This window comes from Podarcis tiliguerta (genome assembly GCF_965153285.1).
Source record: "Podarcis tiliguerta genome assembly, chromosome: 5".
In the NCBI taxonomy this organism is placed as follows: Eukaryota; Metazoa; Chordata; class Lepidosauria; order Squamata; family Lacertidae; genus Podarcis; species Podarcis tiliguerta.
In genome coordinates this window covers 87,919,642-87,939,930 of record NC_139538.1, presented here as the reverse complement: position 1 = coordinate 87,939,930, position 20,289 = coordinate 87,919,642, and the positions used below count along the sequence as shown (strand labels likewise).

General features: G+C 45.4%; 1 protein-coding gene across 50 annotated transcripts in view; it reads left to right on the top strand.

The window, feature by feature from the left end:
* SORBS1 (sorbin and SH3 domain containing 1) overlaps window positions 1-20,289 on the top strand; it is a 192,472-nt gene that overhangs the window by 95,788 nt on the left and 76,395 nt on the right. For 22 of the 50 annotated variants that reach the window (XM_083440191.1, XM_083440180.1, XM_083440202.1 and 19 more), the window contains exons 6-11: window positions 4,788-4,814; window positions 4,936-5,048; window positions 12,168-12,956; window positions 13,525-13,923; window positions 17,137-17,284; window positions 19,464-19,493. In XM_083440191.1, coding sequence (XP_083296317.1) covers window positions 4,788-4,814; window positions 4,936-5,048; window positions 12,168-12,956; window positions 13,525-13,923; window positions 17,137-17,284; window positions 19,464-19,493 — 1,506 coding nt within the window. The remainder of the gene's footprint in view (window positions 1-4,787; window positions 4,815-4,935; window positions 5,049-12,167; window positions 12,957-13,524; window positions 13,924-17,136; window positions 17,285-19,463; window positions 19,494-20,289) is intronic. The other 28 variants (XM_083440165.1, XM_083440206.1, XM_083440166.1 and 25 more) reach the window with 8 other exon arrangements.

The window sequence follows — 20,289 nt, the reverse complement described above, 5'->3', positions numbered from 1 at the left end:
GGTACCGCTCCGGCGGGAAGATAAAAGGCGTTTCTGTGCACTGCTCTGGTTCGCCAGAAGTAGCTTAGTCCTGCTGGCCACATGACCCGGAAGCTGTACGCTGGCTCCCTTGGCCAATAAAGCGAGATGAGCGCCGCAACCCCAGAGTCGGTCACGACTGGACCTAATGGTCAGGGGTCCCTTTACCTTTACCTTACTTGAGTTTAAAGACCTCTAGACTTTAAAAAAAGTATTTCAAAACTAACTCCACTTTTAAACAAAAAAATTAATTTACATGCTTGAAATGTGGGCTGTGTTTGACTTTGGAAATTCAGGTTTTTTAAAATACAAATTGCAATGAGCAACTTTTTATCCAGCTGAAAAAGGAATCCTAGTTGTGGAATGTGACTGAAAAATAGCAAAAATGTCAGTGACACGTCACATAGTTCAGTGACATCATGCATCTGTCTGCATCAGAACTTAAGCAGTTGCACAAAATCCCCCTTTTAGAAATTCAGAATGTGCTGTTTCAGATCTCAGTTTTGTGAATTTTTGAATTCTGTAATTTTGTATTTTCAAAACACAGTGTTTCGGAATGAAGTTAATTTTTTGTTCAGTTCTAAGCTTGAAATGGATGTGTTTTCATTGTGATGCTCCTTTACGGGGGGCAAAGCATCTTCTGCCCCCAGATGGCTGAGCGCTCTCACCGCAGTGGCATTTTGTCGTAGGCAGTATTCCCAAGTTAACTCTGTTGTCGTTAAAGCTCTGCCTCCCTTTAAATAGCAGATCCGTAATCGTAGTAAGCAAGCAAAGGCAATAAACAATGCTCAAATGAGTAACTGACCCTGAGAGGACAGGATTGTTCTTGAGATGGAATTTGCAGCAGGTACAGAGGAGGAACCAAAGCACTTTTTAAACCAATGTACAGTATAATGAATTTATGGAATGTTTGCTTACCCTGCAAGATATGGAGATGGCCATTGCCTTAGATGGCTTCCACAAGGAACGAGTCAAATTTATGAAGGGTAAGATCTATCGGCTGATCGCCGAAGAATTGAGAGTCCCATAGACTGCAAGAAGATCAAACTTATCTATTCTGAAGGAAATCAGCCTTGAGTGCTCACTGGAAGGACAGATCCTGAAGCTGAGGCTCCAATACTTTGGCCACCTCGTGAGAAGAGAAGACTCCCTGGAAAAGACCCTGATGTTGGGAAAGATGGACGGCACAAGGAGAAGGGGACGACAGAGGACGAGATGGTTAGACAGTGTTCTTGAAGCTACCAGCATGAGTTTGACCAAACTGCGGGAGGCAGTGGAAGAGAGGAGTGCCTGGCGTGCTCTGGTCCATGGGGTCATGAAGAGTCAGACACGATTAAACAACTAAACAACAACAACATGAAAACAGCATTGAAGAGCTGTCCAGACAAAAAGACTGTACAGAAAGGTCTTGAATGTTTAAGGAGGCACAGTTTTTAATTAGTCAGCAAGAAATATCTGTACTGTCCCTTAAAGCTTGGACGAAGTTGCAGACAGCACAAAACACTATGCTCTCTTTTTGGAACATCTATTCCCCCTTTTTAATTACATCCAGGTTGTGGAAAGAGTCTGGTGCAACTCAAATGCTCACATTATGAATTAAACATCCTGATACAGTTATTATGTTCTACCCCTGAGCTTCAAACACGCTTCATCCTCAATCTTACATCTTCAGGTTTTTAATAGCCGTATGTATTTACTGCCCAACCACCTACTTCATCTAAACAGTTGGAACAGTTAAATAACTATGACAGTTTATATGATTCTAGTAGTTCAGGCTCTTTTTTATGTGTCATAATTGTTCAAATGTGGTACCAGGGGCTGTGACTTGAATGGAAAGAAACATGATGCATTCCATGTGGGACTTCAGTTAAAAAAACCAACGACGACCCCAGGCCATGGAGACGTTTGTCCATCAGAAAAAATACCAGGCTATATTTCTCACAGGGACGCGGGTGGCGCTGTGGGTTAAACCACAGAGCCTAGGACTTGCTGATCAGAAGGTCGGCGGTTCAAATCCCCATGACAGAGTGAGCTCCCATTGCTCGGTCCCAGCTCCTGCCAACATAGCAGTTCGAATGCATATCAAAGTGCAAGTAGATAAATAGGTACCGCTCTGGCGGGAAGGTAAATGGCGTTTCCGTGCGCTGCTCTGGTTCGCCAGAAGCGGCTTAGTCATGCTGGCCACATGACCCAGAAGCTGTACGCCAGCTCCCTCGACCAATAAAGCGAGATGAGCACTGCAACCCCAGAGTCAGCCACGACTGGACCTAATGGTTAGCGGTCCCTGTATATTTACTATATTTCTCACAAATAATATCCCGGATGATGCTTTTAGCTATGATTCCTGATGTGGGTATGGGCAGCACCCGGCATGATGAAAGAAGTACAAACATTGCTTGCCTGAAATGTCACAGGCAATGCTTATTTAAGCAGCATATTTAATCCCTTAAATGGGCTTGGGATGGTTGTGATTATTTATTTGGCGACATGCGCAGGAACAAGGGGAAAAGTGCAGGTGCGCAAACACTTTCAGCAGAGAATCCAGTTAAAAGAAGGAGGAAAAGGATGGAACATTAACACAAACTCCACTGCATAGTTCTTATTGCTGTTTTCCTCTTTTTTCTTTTTAAAAGCTTCTCTTGGTTACTTTTCACCACAACTGGGCTCTGAACACATTGCCAGCTTCAAATAAAGCCGCTTTGTTCCTTTTTCTCAATTCAGATCAAAGCTGGCTTGGGGGGAAATACGTAAAAATGCAGTATTTCCCAAGAACAACAGAATAGATATGGATTGCAGCTAGTGTCGCCCAACCGCCTTGCAGTGCAAGAATCTCAACTTTAAAGCATCCATGACAGATGGCCCCCGCTCAAAATCTTTCATTGAAGGAGAGGGATTTCAGCTTCTTGGAGCAAGTGGCAGAGAGCAGGAAGCTGAGGAATATTGAACTCGGCTGAGAAAAGAAGCAAAGTTTCCCCGGTTCAGTCCATGGGCAAACTTGAGTATGTTAAACACTACTAAGGCAGATGTTATGTACTGAGTTGAGAAGGATCCAAAAGGCAGCAGTCTGATTGGTCCTAGAACAATAGGGTCCAGAATGCAGCAGTCTGATTGGTCCTAGAACAATAGGGTCCAGAATGCAGCAGTCTGATTGGTCCACAGGAGCCACGCAATCCAGCTCCAGGTGGAAGTGAATCCGCAACCTGATTGGCCTACAGGAGAATCCCGGAATTAGCCAATCACATGGGGCCCATTGTGTAAATAATGTATATAAAGCAGACATTCTGGGGGAACTTCCATTCCTCCTCACCACTATGAGCTGAATAAAAAGGATGAAATCCACTCTCGACTCCCGAGTAAATTTCAGCAGAGATCCCCTGCTCTCTTACTTCAGAGTAAGCCCCGCTGCACTGAACACTGGTGGAGATGTTCTTCCGAGCATGTAACTCATGCTCAGGCTTGTCGGTGGATAATTTGATCTGATTTCTAATTTTTTCGTGCAGAGGATGCCGCCAGAAAGCTTCCACTGTCTCATGGTGGGAGGAGGGAACAATTACTGGAAATGATTGTGCATCTGTGAGGGGCTGGGAGAAAAGGGAAGAGAATCGTGCCCACTCTTTTGACGGTGCAAAGTAGAATGCGTGTGGATGGGGAGAAGCATTGAATTGTGTAGCACTCCCTAGTGGGCGTAGATGCCCTTTTGAAATTCCAGATATAATGTAAAATAGAAAAGCCGCAATCGGAAAGTACTTAGTGCACTCCATCAGAGCTCTAGTTAAGCCACCTGTCTCAGTTTATCCCCCTCGCTTCCTTTCCCCTTCGTCCTCTTCTCTGCACAACGTCATCCCTCCCATCCACGCCACCTGCTGTCCTTTTTATTGCTGATGGCTTCCTAAATTTCCAGCAGTGAGTCATTTACAATGGAAAAGGATCATTGTGCTGACTCTCCCTTTGGAAAATGCCTGCCGGAGCCAGGAGGCTGCGTTTTGCATGTGCATCAACAGGGGGTTGTGTGGTGTGTGTGTGTGTGTGTGTGTGTGTGGTGGCACCAAGACCAGGTTCTGAAACATCTTGGAAAGGGAGCCAGTGAAAGTTCTGAGCTCCCCTGGGATCTGATTAAGGACTTTCCTCCTCAAATTTGTTCCTAACCCTCAAAAGAGAGAGTGTTTGTTTGTGTGTTTGTTTTTTTGTTTTTTTGTTTGTGGTTTCCATTCTTAGGATCTCGCAGCAACGTGCGTAAGGCCAGCATGTAAACAGAAAATACTATGTCACACCTTGTGGCCCGGACTCTATAAAGATGGCACATGTTGTACCAACCACTTCTAAATATGTTGGTTTGTTTGTTTACGGCTCTCCCTCCCATCTCCTCTGGCAGGGTTAAGAAAGGACAGATTTATTTTCCACCCCTTTGCTTATATCTCCGTTTAAAATATTGAAGCCCTGCACTTGCAGCAGTGTGTGGCATTTGGGCTCCGTACGGAGAGCTCCGACTGCCTTTTTGACTCTGGAAGGAAATGTCAATGCACAATTGTTTCTTCATCACTCTGAATGAATTGCCTTGTGTTTACAAAGGTCAGGAACGGCGAGGGAATCATGTTTCTATGGAAATTAGGCAGCCTGAGCTCTAAGTATCCCATGCGCAAAGTGGACTAAATACTTAACTCTGATTGGTAAATGCACCCCACCCCAATGTAACAGTTGATTGTGGTGTTTTTTTCCTAATTCCCTCCCTTCTTTTCATTTTCTCAAATGCTTGCCATGAAATGCTTAAGGTGTAGAGCCAGCAACACCCGAAACAGGTATTTACTAAACGTTTCATTTTCTTATGGTTTCCGTGGCACACCTCTCGCTTGCTTAAGCAAGCACAAAACCTTGACTGTTTGGTGCAGCTCTAGTGATCCGAAGTTCTTCGTTTTGCAGATGATTGGAGGTTACCGCTTAGTGTCGACACCAATGGGGATGCTCAGTCCTCTGCTCTGGCTGCCAAGGGCTACCGCAGTGTGCGGCCAAACCTCTCTGAGAGCAAACCACACGTGAGTACCTGCCTAAAAAAATCCTTATGTGCTAGGAAAACTTTTGAGCCAAAGTAATGAAGGGTGAAGAGACCTGTGCCATCTTCCTGGCTGTGGCTGGACGGGGAGCTTTTGTAATTCCCTTTTAATGGTTTGTAACAAGGGGTTGCGGGTGGCGCTGTGGGTTAAACCACAGAGCCTAGGGCTTGCCGATCAGAAGGTCGGCGGTTTGAATCCCTGCGACGGGGTGAGCTCCCGTTGCCCGGTCCTGGCTCCTGCCAACCTAGCAGTTCGAAAGCACAAAGTGCAAGTAGATAAATAGGTACCGCTCTGGCGGGATGGTAAACGGTGTTTCCGTGCGCTGCTCTGGTTCGCCAGAAGCGGCTTAGTCATGCTGGCCACATGACCCGGAAGCTGTACACCGGCTCCCTTGGCCAGTAAAGTGAGATGAGCGCCACAACCCCAGAATCATCCACAACTGGACCTAATGGTCAGGGGTCCCTTTACCTTTACCTTTTTAACATGAGCATAATGCCAGGGAACATCTCTCATGTCTGTTAAAACAAAGAGGTAGCTGTAATTGGCGGGGAGCAAGTTTCCTTGTTTGTTTTCCTGTTCAGCAGTAGTCTTCTTCTACTTGAGATCCATCTTTATCTCCAACCTGCAACATGGACCCAGTGTTTCTTTGTTTTTTAAGTCAATGTGGACTTGGAGATCACCTAGTCCAGAATGCTATTACAGCATCTGTGAGATCCAGCCATCAAGCAGGGGAGACTGTCCCAAGGCAGGCTGTTCTACTGCCAAACAACCCTTACCAGTAGGAAGGTTTCTCCTACTGCTCAGTTGAAATCAGTTTCCCTGCCATTTCTGCCTAGAGATTCTAGCCCTTCCCTCTGGAGCCACACACACAAAGACGTTTGCTCCATCTTCTCCCTGCTGGGTGTTTGAAGACTTGCTGTCGTGTCTCCCCTTAACCTTAACAAAGGTGTGAGTTATAGGATTTTACCAGAAAGGGAATTTGAGGCTTTTTTGACATTGCGTTCTCCTAGAACTGTACTTGGTCAGCAAAAAGGAACCGACGTCCTTCTTGATCTTGAATCTTGGCTGCACATGTGTAATTTCCATTACTGAATGAAGCAAAATAGGGGAAACCTCAGCCGTTCTCTCCCGCTACCAACCCTGCCTGTCTTTTGCCACAAACTGGATTCTTGGTCAACCAGATTCTTACTGTGCCACCCACTATGTCTGGATTGCAGGAACCATTAAGTTCTGGGTGGCTGTGCTAAAGCTGGTGACAGACAAGCTCTGCTTCGTTTTATTCAGAATAGGGTCACTCATCATGAGCACAGATTTTTGTGCGTGAGAGGACAAGCTTGATTCATAATTTTGGTTGCCTTCTTTATTACATTGCCTTAAAATTTTGCTGAGTTGCATCCAATGTTGCTTGCTTTTGCTTTGCTTTTTTTGCAAGCAGAAGGAGGCCCTCACTAATGGAAGAGGCAGTGAGGGATCTTTTTCTTTTTTAATACCAAAACCTCCTTTGGGGTACAGTCCCCCAATCATCTGGAGCAGATTTTCACAGGGCTGCGGGGGGTGATGGAAAAGACCTCTTCCCCTTCCTTCAGCAAAGACATCCGTTGGATCAAAAGCGGTTCGGTGAACTGGAAGGGCACAGTCTGATTCAATTCAGTCTGGTGGTTATTTTGTTTTCGTTTTTGTCCAAGTCCTGAACCCAGTCACATCTCAGACAGTTTCTAAATGCTTCCAAATGCTAACATTCAGTACATTTGAGAGGAAAATTTAGAAGCTATTGGATGTTTGGGTTGTAGACACATTACTTGGTCACACAAGCTCACTGGATACACAACGCCTTCCCTTCCCACCCCCAGACAAGTCTCTGGACTTCCCAGTAGCCTTAAAAAACCCTTCTTGGGGAGCATTTATTTCACTATGTCTGAGCTGTGATTGGTGTGCAGAGCTCGGGCCAAAATAATAATAGATGTGAGCTAAGATCGCATTCTGCGCATGTGTAGGACCCTGTTTTATGTTCCAAACTCTAGTAGAACTTCTTTTTACAACCAAGTTTTATTTAAAGTTTTCCACTACAATAAAAAGCATACTAATCTAAAAAGAAAAATAGAAAGGGGGGGAGCAGGAAAGGAGGAGAGTAAAGAAGAAAAGAAAGGGGAAAACAAGGGAAATGAAATTACAAAGTCCTCTATCAAAATTAAGTCTTAACCCTTATTCCGCACACGGAAAAATGAGCCCATGCAGCTCTCACCTGGGACCTTCGCCCTCTTCCCCCAGCCTCCCACCCTAGGAAATGCTCTCACACACAGGGTTCTTCATCTTCATTCCTGTGTGCATCTTCCTCGATATGAGAGGAGGAACTTCAGGTTACAGAACATAGCATAAGTGTGACGAGAAGAAAGAAGAAGAAGAAATAACAATGAGATAGAAGAAAGTGAGATATAAAAAAGGCTAAAAAGAAAGAAATAGGAAGGGCTTCCAATTATCTGCCTGTCAATTATGTGTGCAACACAACAACAACAACAACAACAAACAACAAACAAGAACAACGTATTATTTATATCCCGCCCATCTGTCTGGGTTTCCCCTGCCACTCTGGACAGCTCCCAGCAGAATATTAAAAACATGATAGCACATCAAACATTAACAACTTCCCTAAACAGGGCTGCCTCCAGATGTCTTCTAAAAGTCAGGTAGTTGTTTATTTCCTTAACATCTGATGGGAGGGCGTTCCTCAAGGCGGGCGCCACTATCAAGAAGGCCCTCTGCCGGGTAACAATTATTCAAAATGTTCAAAGTATGCACTCCAGGATAATTTCAGGATGCACTGTTGGGTAGTATGTCTCCATCTGCTGTAGCAGAACTTCCGAGGGAAGTGGCATTCAAGTCTTCATAATCTCAGTCGTTGCAAACTAGGCAAATCCATATACAGAACAAGATCAGCAACATTAGCAAAGCTAAGTTTTCAGGAACATGCCTGACGTCTGAACTAGGCACTATAGGTAACTTTCCCTCAAATATTCTAGATTCAGGTAGGTAGCTGTGTTCATCTTAGGCAGTCAAAATAAATTAAAAAATTGTCCAGTAGCACCTTAGAGACCAACGTAAGTTTTGTTCTGGGTCTAAGCTTTCATGTGCATGCACACTTCTTCAGATACACTGAAACAGAAGTCACCAGACCCTTATATATAGTTGGAGGGTGGGGTGGGTTTTTCCCCAGAAGGGGAAGGAGATGGGTGATTGGCTCAATGGGTATGGTAAACCTGTTGACGACTATTAACGATTGCGATTAGCCCTACACGAAAAAGCAAATATGTCCTCAAATAGGTTTTTTTAAAAATTTCCATGTAACATTTTTACAAATCATTTTCATTTGTTGAGACATTAGGAAGAAAAGGGGGAAAGAGGTGGAGGGAGTAGGAGATGGGTGATTGACATGGGGGGGGAATACGAGAGAGACACATTGCACACACTTTCGTAAATCAAGAAAATCTTTAATAAATAAATAATAAAAGTATGCTGTGCATACAAAAAAAAATAAAAATAGGGTTTTTTTAAGCAAAAGCAACTTCTTGATGGGAATTCCAGTAAAGGGGCCGATGCTTAACCCTTTCTCCCCTAGCTGTCCCCTCTTTTTGCCTAGGAATAAAATACCGCATTTTTTGCTCTATAAGACTCACTTTTTCCCTCCTAAAAAGTAAGGGGAAATGTGTGTGCGTCTTATGGAGCGAATGCAGGCTGCGCAGCTATCCCAGAAGCCAGAACAGCAAGAGGGATTGCTGCTTTCACTGCGCAGCAATCCCTCTTGCTGTTCTGGCTTCTGAGATTCAGAATATTTTTTTTTCTTGTTTTCCTCCTCCAAAAACTAGGTGTGTCTTATGGTCTGGTGCGTCTTGTAGAGCGAAAAATACAGTAATAGCCAGGTTGGGGGTGAGGGGACTACTTCTACAGAAAGTTAAGTGGCCCCTCCACGTGGTTCCTCTGCATTAACTTGCAGTATCCTGATTCCTGAAACTGCTGTCAATATATAACCAAGAAGGTTAGGGGACAGGTACACAGGGCTGTGTTTCATGTTTAGTTACTGAGACTGAAATTGAAAGGCAGATTTTGCTGGTGGTGTTCTTGTAGATATACAAAGAAAGGAAAGGCCCAAAGGAAGCAGGCATCTATCTACAACAGCAGCGATAATGAATAACAAACAGCAACAGATATTTGAATGTTGTGCTCTGGGTATTGCTGTTCAAGAACTGGCAAATTGGAGGAGGTTTCAGAAAGCAGCCAGAAAGATGACAAAAGGCCTCTTCAAGGCCCATGAATACTAGCTCACAGAATGCGGCTGTGAAACCTTAGACTGAAAAAAGCATCTTTAGGGAGTAGTTTGGTTCTCGAAATGTTTAACTGTTTAATTGACTTGCTGTTCCTGTTTCCTTAAAGGGAAAGGCATTCAAAGGGCACAAAGCAAAGACTGGATTTATTTGTTAAGCTAATACATGCCCTGGCCTCCTTTTGCAGTAGTAATAATCAGGGTAGCTTCCCATAAAAATAAAATAAAATTAGGCCCCCTGCCTTTTTTAACACCCCCACCCTAAACTATTAATCACAGACAGTTATAGGAAAGGCAAGTGTATCCTGGACATGAAAGAAGACTGTAGCATCAGATAACTGCAAGAAAAGGCTGTGCAAATACCAATTTGGGATGCTTTTGTTATGGGATATCATGGCATAGAGCAAAGCTTGGTGTGACCCAAAAGGTAACTTTCAGGACAAATAGCACCTGGGAACAGACTGTCAGGAAAGCATTAACCTCGTGGTCCTCGTCCAAATTTGTTCTCTCTACCCCCCCAAGGGAGCTGCTATTAATTTCCTTTTAAAATGCTGGTGATCTCATTCATTTTATCTCCTGCGTCGTGTCTTGTTAGAGCAGAACATTGAATGGGGTGAAGCACCAAATTCCTTCCAATCGTATTGATAATTTTACTTTCAGAGCTGCTCACTGGTGTTTTTTTAAATTGAAGTTTGCATATATGAATGAAATCTCAGTAAATACAGAAATCACAGTTCCAGAAAGATTTAGAGACTTACGTAGCCATCTTCCAAATATAATCACACAGTTTCAAACCGTATCTGATTTTATTTTCAAAACACACTCAATTTTATCCTAGTTTTTTTTAAACTGAAGGTGTTTTGAAAATAAAATCAAAAACTTGTTCTACAAGTTTTGATACCGGTTTGCCCCATACCTTTTCAATAAATAAAAAATTGAGCATTATAAGTGTTTTTCCAGTTTCCACCAAACATTTTCCTTGTGTTGATAAATTTGATGTTTCCCCTCCCCCAACGTATAATTTGTACATCAGTCAATAAATCATCAGGCTATAATGTTATTTGTGTACATCCTGGATAACACCTAATGACACAGGATTGGAGGCAAGTGATTGTTCTGAACCAAATTTCCCTTAATCACCAAAACAGTGGTATTTGAGAAAGACTTTATATTATATGGCCACCAAGAATAATTGAAAATAGCATTCAGATTGCCACAGTGCTAACACCTTGAATTGATTAGGGCAGGGATCTCTACATTGTGGGACCACATCTCCCATCATCCTTAATCACTGGCCGCAGTGGGGCTGATGGGAACTGGAGTCCAGTGACAGGTTCCCCTTGAATTAGGACCACTGTTAATCCCTCAGAATTTACGAGACTTATTCTGGTAGAACATGTAGCAGTATATTCAATACTTCGAAGAAGATTAACTGTGGTGTACTTGACATCTCAAAATGGCAGCTATTGGTACATGTTGGCTGATGGGATGATGAAAAATATCACCCAATTTTATTTTATAATCGATTTCGGTGTACGTGATGTTTTGGCTTTTATGAAGTCTGTGCCATCTTTTAAAAAGAATCATTTCACCTCTTTTCTTTCCCCCCAGCCAGCTAAATGTGTTTGTGTGTGCTATTAAAAACTTGCAGCAACGGAAACATTACAATGACATTTTAGTGGTCTGTCTTGTGCCCCCCCCTTTTTTTTTTTTACTATGCAACTATTTTGAGTTCGGTGCAGAAGCTCACCCCAAATGGGGTCTCTGCTAGTGCACTTTGTAATGAAAATCTGACTTGCTCATTGATCGAGGGCTTTCATTTGGTATCAACAAGTTTCACTCTTAAGGTTGCGTGGTAGATTTCCATCACTCTGCTGTTAAGAAGGTGTTGGTAACTAAATGATACGAGTTCATAACACATCCGGAAAATGCATTATTGGTCTTTACAAAAGCATTTTCCTTCAGAGGACCTCTTTGTTTTATGCACCTCTGGCTTTGTACAGAATCAGAAGTAATATTGTTGATTGTTTTGAGTAAGATCCTGAGCTTCATTCCAATATCCAGAGATCCTGAGAGGGAAGATGGGATTCAGAGCTGAAATTCACCACCTCTAAAACTGTGATCCTGAGAGTAAACTCCAGGGAATTCAATAGGGCTTCTGAGTAGACATGGTTAGGATTGTTGCATTAAATCCTCAGGCTTCCCTGGTTTGTCAACTAAGTAGAAAACTGAACGTGTTTACTGTAAGCAGTACATAACATTGACTTCTTGTTTATTTCTTTACTTGCTTTCTTATTTAATCATATCATCAATGCACACTGTGTTACAGTCAAATACAAGGTAATAAGAAAGAAAAACATATCTTAAATATAACACACACATATATAAGCAAGGATCACAACATAACTTATTCCTGCAATTTAATTGATTCTTATAAACCTTGATTTCAATTCCCGTTCCACTCTCTCCCTGGTTTGGAAAGGTATCGGATAGGAAATGCATACCATTGACTACAGTGTGATAGACAGCTACACCAATCTGGGCTTTGGGTTTTCAGCCAATACACGATACACTGAAATGATACACCAGCTCATCATGTGAAGATCTGGAAATCCTTCATTCAACAACGGGAGTGAATGAGCTGTGTGCCGACTTTGAAATTCCATATTAAAGTTTCGTTTCTTCCTGTTAACCTCAGTCTAATGACCAACTCATTTCTCTCTCTCCTCTTTTTCTCCTTTGTATGGTGCTGACTTTCCCCCCTTTTGAACCCTTTAACTGGACAGACCCCTTCTCCACCCCACCCCTCTCCTCCAAACGAGGAGAGCTTTGCATGGCGACCTCACACCGGCACCGCAATAACTGTCCTACAGCCCGTTCCCATAACGGATTGTGTACACCCTCACGCACCCAAGCCGTATTTGCGACCCATCCTCGAGGGCCGGCCCAGTTTTTCCTCCTCGCCCAAACCCTTCGTCGCGGCTCCCTACAAATCCGCTGGCTCGATCCCCGCAGACAGGGGGTTGCATGTTGGGCAATCGCGGTCGGGAAGTCGCTCCTTGTTACCCGACGCGTCATCCGAGCACCAAAACACCCTGGCGCTTGCTGAGGAACATCCGAGTGGTAAAGCTGGACTGAAACCCAACCACGAAACCAGAGCGCAGAAAAAGGTCAGCAGTCTATATGTAGCTTGTTTATCTAACAGCACTTGTCCGGCTCTGTTTGGAAATTCCACTGCCCGTTCAGATGGCCAAACACAAGGCGCCCGTTTTGGAGCTGAGGTCACTGTGGCACCAGCCTTCTCCCCTGCTTCCTCTGTAACAGATACTGGAAAATCTCTTCCTCCTCCTCCTCCTCCTGCCCCTCCCAGGCCATTCTTTAATATTGTTCTCAGTGGAGACTCAGTTAGTTATGGTCAGAGCCATCCCTCCAGGACTCCACAGGCTGTTGACAACACAAAGGCAGACTTCCCACATACGACTTGCAGTGAGGACAGGATGAGAAAGGAACCGTGCATTGCTCAGCCGCCGCCGCCGCCCCAGCAACATCCATGCAAGGCAAAGGAACATGGCAGGGTACTTGGTTTTCTTCATAACCTTTTTTTCCTCCCCCTTTCACACGGCTGTATCTTTCTTTTCCTTCTCCCACGCACCAGTGCCTTCCTTTCCGATTTGGATGCGTCCTAAGATCTTTCTCTCTCTCCCGCTGAATAACCGACAGCCTTTCCTTCCGAGACGGATGCATGTTTGTGTGGAGATTGCGGGTGCAAGGTTTGGGGTGGGGTGGGGAGTGCCTCAAGCCCAAACCGTACCGGAGAGGTTGGGATGGGTGCTATTCTGTGAAAGGAAACATAGCAGCTGGCACAAAAGTGCCCTCAGGTGATGACCGTGTATTCGAAGGGATTTTGCTTTGCTTGATCTGTTGATGACAGGTGACCTGGAAGGTGGGTTTGGGGCCTGGGAGTTCTGTGAATTGTTGTTGTCTTTTTTTTAAATGGCCGCCGTGCAAAACTTGGTCCTTTGGGGAAATAATGTCGTCTCGCGAGGTGCCCTTTCGTCGAAGTGGCATCTTTTGCATGCCACTGCACACCTCCACTGTTTCGGCACCCCCCCTCCTTGTGTAATGCCACCTTATCTCCCACAGGATGCGACTTGCTCTGCCGCCACCACCCCAGCTCATACAGAGGTTATAGTAGTGCCATTCCAACAGGTATACCCCGACCGCGGGCGAGAAGCCAGCTCAAGCACACCTCCACCGCCTCTCCTGCCATATGGCCAAAGCTCTGCATTCTCTGACAACACGCCTGCTCCTGGCTTACTCCTGACCTTCCCAACATTAGACGATTTCATTCCCCCTCACCTTCAGAAAGGTTCCCAACATAACCAGCCGTCCTCTTCGTCGGGGATCGTGCCCCATGTTCGCCCGAAACTGCCTTCACTGTCGCCACCACCACCTCCACCTCCTCCTGTGCTGATTCCTCCCGTCACGGAGGTCTCAGACAGTGTGTCGGAGCCCGAGAGCACAGGAATGATCTTGCGCACAGTAAGCCTTGCCACATGCCACCGTGACGGCTTTGCTAAATTTATGCTCCCGGATTAAATGACCTTATTTATTTTCTCACTGGCATACTAAACTTTGAACAAGGTGCTCTCTGCCAGCAGCATGACAACCGAAACCTTGTTTATGTGCTATTATATTGCATGCGTGTCTCTTCCCCCCACTTCTTGCTCAGTCACCCTTCGGCCGTGTAATGTTTCTTCCTTGTCCTTTCCTATTTGAAAACTCTACACCAGGGTTTCCCCAAACGTTTCGGACTACGGTACCCATCATCCCTGACCACGGGTAGCTAGCGGTGATGGGAGTTGTAGTCCAAAAACAACTGGAGGCCCAAGCTTGGGAAGCCCTGCTCTGTGCCTTTGGCCATAACCAGGGCCATGTACAAGGCACATCCCAACTTGGTGGCTACAAACGGTGGTGGACTACAAATCCCAGCCTCCTGACCTGATGGAAGTACTCCATTTTAGTCTTCCACACTGCTTTAGACTACCTTCATGGAAGGACATAGGGTAGCTGTTATGCCAATGCCTTTGGGCTTCTTCCTTTGTGGCAGCTTTGTATTCGCAATTTCACATCTGCGTATGAAAGCATGCCTGCCATTGTTGCATTGCAGAACGCGTGACATTCCTTGGCCCCATTTAGTCACCTGGCAGTGGGAGGAGGTCTTTAAAGACAGCTTCACATGCAATGCCTTTCATAGAATCATAGCTGGAAGGGGTTCTGAGGATCATCTGTGTATGTGTGTGATAATTTTTATTATTACACTAAAAAATATTTTTTATTAGTTTTCAATTACGATAACTCCATAAAAGCCTCATTGTCACAGTACCAAATTATAATACAATTCATATTTCCAATTGTTCAGATACCAAATTATATTATTTTGTTGGGCCCCCGCGTGCTAGAATTGATGATTCGATAATTTACTTTGACTCTGCATCCCAAAAGCTTATGAATTCCAGTTGCACACCAGTCAGAATAACAAAGCCTTATATTGCAGCTGCAGTTTTAATGACTTCCACCCACATTAACACATCAAATAATTTGCAGTCCTACAGATGAAGTCTTTAAACTCTCTTTTTGGATTCTGTGCATCGTCTAATCCAACCCCCTGCAAGCAAGGAAGTTGCCCCATACGGGGATCGAACCTGCGACTTTGGCATCATCAGCACCACGCTCTAACCTACTGAGCTATCTAAGCTCAGTGAAGGCTGGTGGGCTGTCTCTGCCCATGGCAGGCTACCTCTGTCCAAAGGGCCCCAATTAGAACAGCCAGACCTGGTGAAAAGTACTTTATGCCACCAGGATCTCCACACACAACTCTTCCAGTTTCAGGCTGCAAATTATGCCAGTCTCTATGGTTTTCTTCTTCAAGATTCGGCTTCTGTTGGCTTGGCTTCCTTGAGTCTCAAAAGGCAGCCAGACACAGCAAAAACAACAACAACAACAAACCTATTTTAATGATGGGGCCAGGAGCTAAACAGGTCACCTCTCTTCCAGTTTCCCCCAAGGGCTTTTATATACTTGCTAAAAGTGATTGTGGGACCAAATGGAGCTCTGGTGGTCACTCAATGATTCTGTTGATCTTTAAATATCATGTAGCACCACAAAAACCCAGAGGGGCTCATTTGGATTCGAATTTCCTGTGCTTCTGGTTTGATTCAAAGTGTTCCATTAAAAAAGAGAGAGAGATAGGGACTTTCAATGCCCGATGTGAACACAGGCCATGCTGGTTTGAGCCCAATGATCCACCTACTGGCACTTCATGGAGTTGCTTTTACAGGAGAACCCAGAAGAGGAATCCCCATGCCTTGAGATGGTCCTTCCTGGTGCACACTGGCTCATGCAAGTGGCTATGCATCCTAAAGATGAGTAGGGGATCAGTATGGGCTGTATGTAGTTCAAATGCTATTTATTGGATGTGTAGACATGGGTGGCGCCGTGGTCTAAACCACTGAGCCTCTTGGGCTTGCCAATCAGAAGGTCGGCAGTTCAAATCCCCGCAACAGAGTGAGCTCCCCTTGCTCGATCCCAGCTCCTGCCAACCTAACAGTTTGAAAGCACGCCAGTGCAAGTAGATAAATAGGTACCACTGTGGCAGGAAGGTAAATGGCATTTCCATGCACTCTGGTTTCCGTCATAGTGTCCCGTTGCCTCAGAAGTGGTTTAGTCATGCTGGTCACATGACGCGGAAAGCTGTCTGTGGACAAACGCTGGCTCCCTCACCCTGAAAGCGAGATGAACACCACAACCCCATAGTTGCCTTTGACTGGACTTAACCGTCCAGGGGTCCTTTATCTTTTTACCTTATTAAATGTGCACACTCACAGAATGGTGGAGTTGGAAGGGACCCCACGGATCATCTATTCCCAACCCCCTGCAATGCAGGAAACCTTTTGCCATGGCATGGGACTCGAACCCACAACTTTGAGATTAAGAATCTCATGCTCTACCAACTGGCTATTCCCGCCCCCCTTGCAGTTGCGCCCTGATTTTCTGCCACTCGCTGCTCACTTTGAACAAATCCTTCTGGTAGATCTAAACTGGAAATCTCAGGGTCAGTATGATCGTTTCATCTTGACGGCCACCTTTACTCCACCGCCACAAAAATTAAACAGCAGTTCTTATGTCAGTGATAACAAATAAGCAGCTGGCTGCAGTTGGCCCAAGGATGTGATTCTCTACCTTCCTCTCTCCTGTCTCTGCCGGTTCCTCTCCACCTGTTCTTCGCATTGTCCTGATGTCCCCGGCGTCCTGCTGTCTAACAGCTTGCAAAGGGCGGTGCGTCCTAAAGTTATTTCCCTGATCCCCCTCATCAAATAATCCGTAACCGGCTTTCGTTCAGGAACTGCATGGGTTTTGCATGCCTGATGGTTTCTGTGAAAGGAACACCTCTTTTTAAAAGGAAGCATGGGTCTGAACACACAGATCTCTCTCTCTCTGTCTCTCCATAACCTGAACAGCTCACTCCTGCCACCAGCTGTATGCCATGTATTACAGTTTCGTTGAGCGACGCTCCTTCTTCCAGTGCAAAAAGGAGTTTTGGCTCTTCCCTCTGTGTGTACTAACGGCAAGAGAAAGGCGGCGTGCCGGTGCATCGAACTAAACTTTTCTCGGGTTTGTTTGTTGCAAAGCGGCTTTCCTCCAGGTACCCTGTGGCCCTTGGGCAATAACGGCATATATACCTTTCTGTTTCAGGATCCCTGTCCTCTGCTCTATGAAGCGCCCAGGTCCAGCAGTGGCACAGAGTGCTATGGCTCCCTAACTCTCACCAGCAAACCCACCTCCGGGTACCCCTCCACCACCATTGTCAACCCCACCATCGTCCTTTTGCAGCACAACAGAGGTAAGGGTAACAACATACTGCCTTTTCCAGCTCAACTTGGGACAATTTTCAGCGAGGGCAATTACCATATTTTTCACTCCAAAAGACGCACCAGGCCATAAGGCGCAGCTAGGTTTGGGAGGAGGAAAACAAGAAAAAATTGTTCTGAATCCCAGAAGCCAGAACAGCAAGAGGGATCTGGCTCCTGGGATACCGTGTGGCTGTTCTGGCTTCTGGGATAACCGCGCCAAGCCTCTTCAGGGCAGCGGGATGAAGGTTCCCCCTGCCCAAAGAGGCTGCGCAGGGCTAAGGCAGAAGCCAGGATGCCGCGTCGCTGAAGGGGCGCTGCGCAGTTCTCGCTCTCTGCGTAGCGCCTCTCCTTCACAGGAGAGGCGCTGCGCAGAGAGGGAGAGCTGTGCAGCGCCCCTTCAGCGAAGCGGGAGGAGGAACAGAAGGGGCTCCGTTCCGCCTCCCGCTTCACTGAAGGGGTGCTGCGCAGCTCTCCCTCTCTGCGCAGCGCTATTCGCTCCATAAGACGCACTCACATTTCCCCTTACTTTTTAGGAGGAAAAAAGTGTGTCTAATGGAGCGAAAAATACGGTATATATGACAGCAATGGGATGGGAGTAGGGCTGGGCTATATATCGATACGTCGTCCAAAACCAGTTTGAAGTCGTGATATCAGTTTCATAATTTTTCGATCTGGCAATCTATCGTGAAGCATGATGTGTGTGTGTGTGTGTGTGTGTGTGTGTGTTATGCAAAAAAATCACAATGTGAGGAAAACCATGAAGCCAGCCAATGCTTCTCTCGATTTCTGCAGCCCCTCTGCCGGCCCAGCTCTCCCCTGTCTCATGCAGGGGGCAGCAAATTACACCAGCAGGCACCAGAAAAAATCAGGATACAGGGAAGACCGTGAAGCCAGTTAATGCCTCTACATAGCTCCATCCTTATTTCAGACGCCATGATATATTGGGGAATCACGATGTTTAGCTGGTGATGTCTGGTTTTCAACTCTGTGATATATCACCCAGCCGTACTGCTTGCCTCCTTATTTCAGACATTGTGATACACATATGCACATATATATACACTCACACCGTATTTTTCCGTCTATAAGACGCCCCCATGTATAAGATGCCCCCTATTTTTGGGGACTGAAATTTCAGGAAATGGGGGGAGATGGCAAAAAGTTGTTGGGGAGGGGAATTACCGAGGGTTGCTAAGCTTTTTTTAGAGGGGAATGCCGAAAATCGCTCACCCACACGCATCGCAAAATCCGCCTCCCGTCTGTCTCCTCGCCGGCAGGAGCTGCCAACCCCCCCCCCGCCCCCCAATTGCCGCAGCATCGGCCAATCAACAACACCCATTGACGCAGCAACCAATAACACTCACAATAGCCTCTGACAGCCACGGCAGCAACCAATCAAACGTCCACCCTATGCACTACCCGTGTATAAGAAGACACCCACTTTTTGGCATGATTTCTAGGGGGGGGGGACATAGTCTTATACACGGAAAATTACGGTATATCTATTTATTTATCTTCCCTGTAAACTGCCTGAAGATTTTTCTTTAAAATAAAAACAAAACTGCAGGGAGCCGTCACAGCACGTTAACTTTGAGATTAAGTGACGACCTTGGAAACCCTTCATTTTACTTTTGCCTCTGCCCATTAAGTCAATAAGTCAATAAGTCAATAAGTCGATAAGCCTTATTGATCGACTTATCGATAAGTCGATAAGTCAATAAGTTCGATAAGCCACCCTTTCGATAAGCCATCCGAAGTTCGATAAGCCATCCGAATACAATAATTATTTACCTGTCTTCCAAAGTCATTGCAAAAGGTCACAAGATAAACAGTCTAAAGTGATATATAGATACTAATAATAAACCCACTGTTTGGAGGTGTGTGTTTTTTTGAGCTTTGATATTTATACATCCTGTTTGGAACAACTCACTCACGGTATCAATGACTTGGGAACGTTGTCTAGCACTGCTGTTTTGAAGTTGTGCAGGGCTGAACATTAGCTTGCCTTGGTGGGAAGACCTTGGGTTCAGGATCTGATAAGGAGGCACCTAAGCCCTTGTGTACAGCATGTGTTATTTATGCCTGCCCTGATCACTGCAAGAGTTGAGAGCTCTCACGTCTCTGGTGTTTGTACCACTTATTTGTCTGTCATTTTCTCCTCTCCCACAGAACAACAAAAAAGGCTTAGTAGCCTATCAGGTACGGTGCCCAGAATGTTGCCACCTCCTTTTCTTCTCCTGTTCTCCTGCTGCTGTGTTCACCTGAGAAGCGCACTGCTTTGTGACTTAGCAGAGTACCTTTAGTGAATCCGCCAGTGAAGAGCCTTTACTGAAAGGGGTAGATTAATTATTGTCCGCTCAGTCACTGCGAAGTATATCCTCTCTCTTGAAAGCGCTGGAAGGAGCATGCGAATTCTTTTAAGACTGCCTTGGGTGTATTAGATTTTGAAAGGCGAGACTGTATACGGTAGTCAATAAATATGCTTGACAGCTACACAGTGCCTTGCTGCTGAAAAAAAAGATACTGAGCTCCCCCAACACAACTATTCTGTCCAGTTCTGCTAGAAATTTGCACGCGTGTCTTCTCACAGCCACTGCACCTCACCTGAGCCAATTCCTGAGGGGGGCTCCCGGCCTGGATGAAAAATAGTGTGCCCCACATACATGCCTGCAGATAGTAACATGCTTTAAAACCGAACATGCTTTTAAATGACGCTAAACTGGACCCAAATGTAGAAGGGGGAAACGAACAACTACATTTATCGACTGATTACACTTACGGGATGCTAACAGGCCGGGTTGCCAGTGTAAGTGTGGTAAGCTTTTCCCTTTCTGAACTTTCTTGGGCTGCCACTTTTTTAATATATATACCTGTTGGCTCGCTTGCTAGGCTTCTCACCCATTTCCTTCTCCTGTAAGAGAAGAGCTGCCTGGCACCTGTGTATTTATGAAATCCCCTTTTAAAGCTGTCTCAGCTTAGTGGCTTTCGCCATATC